General features: G+C 67.6%; 1 protein-coding gene across 1 annotated transcript in view; it reads left to right on the top strand.

Annotated features, from left to right (window-relative positions):
* The window catches only part of LOC112105887 (transmembrane protein 198-B-like), a 23,406-nt gene extending 21,454 nt beyond the window's left edge, over positions 1-1,952 (top strand). Inside the window, exons 2-3 of the mRNA XM_026657433.1 lie at positions 38-228; positions 1,692-1,952. Coding sequence (XP_026513218.1) covers positions 38-228; positions 1,692-1,838 — 338 coding nt within the window. The 3' untranslated portion in view covers positions 1,839-1,952. The remainder of the gene's footprint in view (positions 1-37; positions 229-1,691) is intronic.
* Positions 1,953-4,825: the final 2,873 nt, after the last annotated feature.

Genomic DNA, 4,825 nt, shown 5'->3' with positions numbered 1-4,825 from the left:
GCAGAACCGACCCCTCACTCCCCCTCTCGCCCCTCAGTGGTTATCAGCCGGCAGCAACGCCGGGTGCAGCTGATGAGGATCAAGCAGCGGGAGGAGCGGAAGGAGAAGAAGAAGAAGCGGAGGCCCCCCCATCCCCTTCCCCACCCACACAAGGCCCACCTTCCCGAGCCCAGCTACCGACGCAAGCCAACCCCCGTGCGCCGCTTCGACGGGGACGTGCTCTCCCCCGTGAGTGCCGTGCCCCGGGCAGAGCCCTCCCCGGGTGCTGGGACTGTGCGTGGGCCGGGGGGAGGCAGGAGCCCAGCGCTCTGGGAACGGGTGGGCTTCTTACCTGGCACCCCAGGTGGGCTCTGCCCTGCACATTCGCAGCGTTGCATCGTTCTGCCAGAAACCTTCACCGCAGAGTGAAACACAATAAACTAGGGGGAGGGACGGAGCCAGCCCGTGGCCTCCTTGCCCTGCAACTCCCCACGGGCATCAGCCCCGGCCGGGGGCCCCTTTGCCTTCCCCTGCCAGCGCCAGGGCTTCTGGACAGAGACCAGCGCCTGAACCTGCCCCACTTCCGGGGGTGGGGGTGGGGAGAGCTTTCCCATCCTCCGTCCTCAGCTACAGCTGATGGGGGGATGCCAGGTCCTGCACCCCAGTGTGAAGGCATCAGACACCCCCAAACAGCCCCAGTGCCTGCCACCTAAGGGAGCCTCCCGTAGCAGGGCTGTGCCGACCCCCGGGAGTGACCCGGGACTGGGGCACTTCCTGCAGCGTGGGCGGGCAAGACCCTGGCTGAGGTCAGGTGCTGGTGGGTGGCAGAGCTTGGAGCAGGCCCAATGCCAGGTTCATGGGAGAGGGGGCTGGTACCTGCTGTGGGGCAGGGAGTGGCAAGGGGCCGTGGCTGAATCTGAGGCTCCAGGGGACGCTGGGAGCAGCCCGAGGGGAAGGGCTGGGCCGCAGACTAGCCCCAGCGCCGAGCCCAGTGAGCGGGCACCCAGCTGGCGGAGCTGGCAACACCTCCCTGGCTGAGCACCAGCAGGGAGTGACCCCCATTGATCCCCAAACCCTCCTCTCTGCTCCTGACACAGCGCCCCCATCCCAGCACCCTTCCCTCCTCCCCCCACATCCCCCACCCCTGCCCGCCTGCATGCTGGGCGTGGCCAGGGGCTGGCCCTGGCCTCCAGCCTGCTGCCCTCATCAGGGCCGGCTGGCACCAGGGCAGGGAGCAGCTGCCCAGAAAAAGGCCTCAAGGATCAGTGAAATCCATGGCCCCAGCCACTCCCCTCATTTCCTGCCTGTCAAGGTCACTTGCAGTTTGCCCCCCACCTTGCTGCCCCCATCCTGTGCTCTGCTGCCTAGACTCCCCCTGTGGTCCCACCCCTGGGGGGCGAGTGCCCCCTGGCCTTTTCCCCAGACTCCCACACGCTGCCCCAGGCTGCAGAGGGACCCACCGAGCAGGGGGTCAGGGGAGAACCGCCTGGCTGCAGCAACCTGAACCAGGGAATTTACTTCCCCTCCCCGCGGGCGGGCTGGGGTGTGTGGCAGCGGCCCCACCTGCTGGGGAAGGGCTGTACTGCAACAGCCTGGCAGGTCCTTCCCCCAGACCGGCCAGCAGAGACCCAGAGCTGGGGGAGGGGAGAGGGACTGGGGTGGCAGCGGGAGGGCCGGGGACATGATGCTCATTTCCCCCCTCTCTCATGCAGAGCTACATCCAGAGTTTCCGGGAGCGGCAGACGGGGACGTCGCTGAGCAGCCTCATCACAAGCACGCACGCCGTGGTCGACCTGGACTATGACTGCGGCTCTACGGTGCCCTTGACCATGGGCTCTGGCCCAGCTCTTCGGGTATAGCCCAGACCCCCCGACCCCTCGTGACACCAGCAACAGGGCCCCGCCAGGCCAGCACGGACCGACACACCAGGGCCCGGTCAGGGCCAGCACGGACCAGCCCTCCAGACACACCAGGCCAGCAGGAGTCAGATGCCAGGGGGTGTCTGAGGGGAGGGTTGTGGCCCGTTTGGGGCAGGGAGGCCATCCCTGGGGCTGTGTGACGGGGTATGCGCAGGGCTCTGCCCAGTGATCGCTAGCCGGCGAGCAATGCAGGGAGAGGGTTAATCCCGCTCGCTGGCACAGACACTGCATGGCAGCGTGGGACACATGGACTCCTGGAGCAGGGTGAGCGCCCCACCCCCATGGCAGGGGCTGATGAGCCATGGCCCCATGTGCCAAAGGGGCCCCAGAGCACCTGGTACTACCCAGCTTTCTCCCAGAGGCCCCCAGGAGCAGCTCCCTCCGTGCCTGCCCTTAGCCCCCCACTCACCCCCAAGCAGCTCCGTGAGCAGCTTCCCCCATTCTCTGCCCCCCCAGCACAGCCCCGCGACCCCTCTCCCCCCCCCCCCCCCCCCCCCAGGGTAGCTCCATGGTGCCTGTTCCCCCCCCAGCATAGCTCCATGGGGCCTGTTCCCCTAATTCTCTGCCCCCTCCAGCGTAGCTCCATGGTGCCTGTTCCCCACCCCCAGCCTGTACACACCCCAGCTCCCTGGGAGCTGCCCCCTAAAGGCCCTGGGGCAGAGCAGCTCCAGGAGAGGCCGTTCCCTCGGAGAACGGGCCAGGGTAGGTGCTGTCCCATGCCCTCACCATGCGCTCGCCTGCCAGGCACTGGGCTGGGGGCTGTGGGCACCGCCCGCCCGGAGGGGCAGTGTGAGCGCAGCAGCTCTGCTCCCCAGTGCACGTGAGGGATTGTCTCGTCCCCGGGACTGGGCCTCTCATGCCCCAGGGCCAGTGGCTGCCAGGCCTGCCCGGGGCTGGGGCATTTCCGGCTGTGTATGTGGCCCTTCTCCAGCAGGCAGGTCTGCCCTTCGGCCTCATGGCAGCTGGCCCTGGGGCCAGACTGGGCACCCAGCACCGCCCCTGCCACCTGCATCTCACTGTCCATTCTGCTGGCAGAGAACAAGAGGCACCTGGCTGGCGTGAGGCGGGGAACGGACCATGGGGCCTTTCCCCCTCGGGGGCCCTGCCACTGACCCTGGTCAGGATGGGACAGGCTGGCTGGGGGGCTCAGGAATGGAAGCCAAGGCCTTTCCCCTCCTGGGCCGGGGGACTGGCTTGCTCAGGGATATGGGGCCTTTCACCTCTGGGACCGAATCGGGACACGTACTGGCGCTGTTTGCGGGTGACTGGATTTCTAATGGGGATGGGGAGGGAGGGGCCCGACTGGGCTGGGCTGGGGGATTGCAGAGCTGAGGCTGGTGCGCTGGGACGCTTGGGGCTGCATTTTGCAGCTGCGGGGGCACAAAGAAGCGGCCCCTCCATCCAGCTGCTGTGGCAGGACTCCCTGCCCCAGCCCATGGGCTGTTCGTGTTGCTGTGAGTTGTATTAATTTATTACTGACTAAACGGGGCCATCAAACCTGGGATGGACCCGGCCCTCCCCCCAGACTGCAGCGGGGCCCCCAGGAGGCTGCTGGGTCTGGACAGAGCTGGAGGAGGATGGGGCCCTTTGCCGGGCGTTTTGCTAGGGGCTCCCCCAGCACACGCCTCTCCCGCCATCGCTGCCCCAGCCGTCACTGGGCCTGCCCTCCAACGCCCACCAGGGAGCCCAGCCGGCGGACAGGAACCGCGGCTGCTCCCGCCCCCCCCCCAGCCCCACCAGCAGAGGGGCCCCAGCAAATGGACTGGGACCAGGGAACTCCTGCCCCCCTTTCCTTGGGGCGGGGTCGTACCTGCGCACTCAGCCGCAGCATGGCCGGCCCCCTCCCCATCTAGCCATGGGACGCTGCATGTTTCCCTTGCCCCTGAACCCTGGTTTCTTCCCCCTTTTCAGTCGTTTTGTAAATGTGCCAAACGCTGCCAGGCCACAGCCACGCAGTAAAGAGCCTTTTGGAGCCACGCCTCTGTCTGCTTGTGGGGCTGTGCACGGCGCTGGGCGTACCTGGGGCATGGCGTGGGCATGGGGGGGACACAGGGCCATTGCCCCCCCCTTTGCACCCGAGCCTGGGCTGCTCCCTGTGAGCCATGGGGCAGCTTCCCCCAGTTGCGAATGACCAGCTCTGAGCGCGGAGGGGCTGCAGCTGGTGGATCCCACCCCACCCCATGGGGTGCCTCAGAGCCCTGCCCTCAGCAGAGCTAGGATTGGCCCAGGGTGCTGTCAGTCTCTGCAGCACTGGGTGGGACAGGGTTCCCCGATGACCCCCACGTGCTGGTAGCAAGGGGGCAGCGAGGGGGGCATGGATTGGGGACCCGCCGCAGGGGGCCTGGCAGAGTCACCAGCCTCGGGACCAGGGAAAGGCCCCGTCACCATGTGCCCCTCATCCCTCCAGCTCTCACTACGGGGGCATGGCCGTGATTGAGGGGAGGGGAAGCTGCCAGGTGATTTGGGGGCATACGGGGCAGGGGTAGTGCTAGGTGCTTTGGGGACATGGGGAAGCTGGGCACTGCCAGGTAATTTGGCGGCATATGGGGTTGTCCCGGAGTCGCGGGCTGGGACTCGGGCCCCGCGCTGAGTGAAGCCAGCCAGGACTCGGGGGCAGCGTCTCCCCTCAGGGCCCCTCACCAGGGCAAGGAGCCTGCCCGGTTTCAGCCCCTCCTGGGTCCGACCGCGGAGCGTTCGGACCCCCCTTCTCACCTGGGGAGCTCCCCGCAGCGAGTCCCCTGACCCCTGGGGAGCCTCCCACCCCCCAAAGGGCCCTGCCCCCCACTCCGCAGCCAGCCATGACTCCCAGCCAGCGTGGGACACAGACGGGTTCTTAGTCGGGAGCCCAGCGTAGGACAGAGCTTGTGAGCACAGAAATCAGGGACCTGCAGCGAAGTCCAGCTTGGGGGGATCCAGGGCCCAGAGTG

This window comes from Terrapene carolina, unplaced genomic scaffold (assembly GCF_002925995.2).
Source record: "Terrapene carolina triunguis isolate 2854851 unplaced genomic scaffold, T_m_triunguis-2.0 Scaffold243, whole genome shotgun sequence".
Taxonomy (NCBI): domain Eukaryota; kingdom Metazoa; phylum Chordata; order Testudines; family Emydidae; genus Terrapene; species Terrapene triunguis.
The sequence above is the reverse complement of the archived record's forward strand: the minus strand, read 5'-3'. Positions and strand labels throughout refer to the sequence as shown.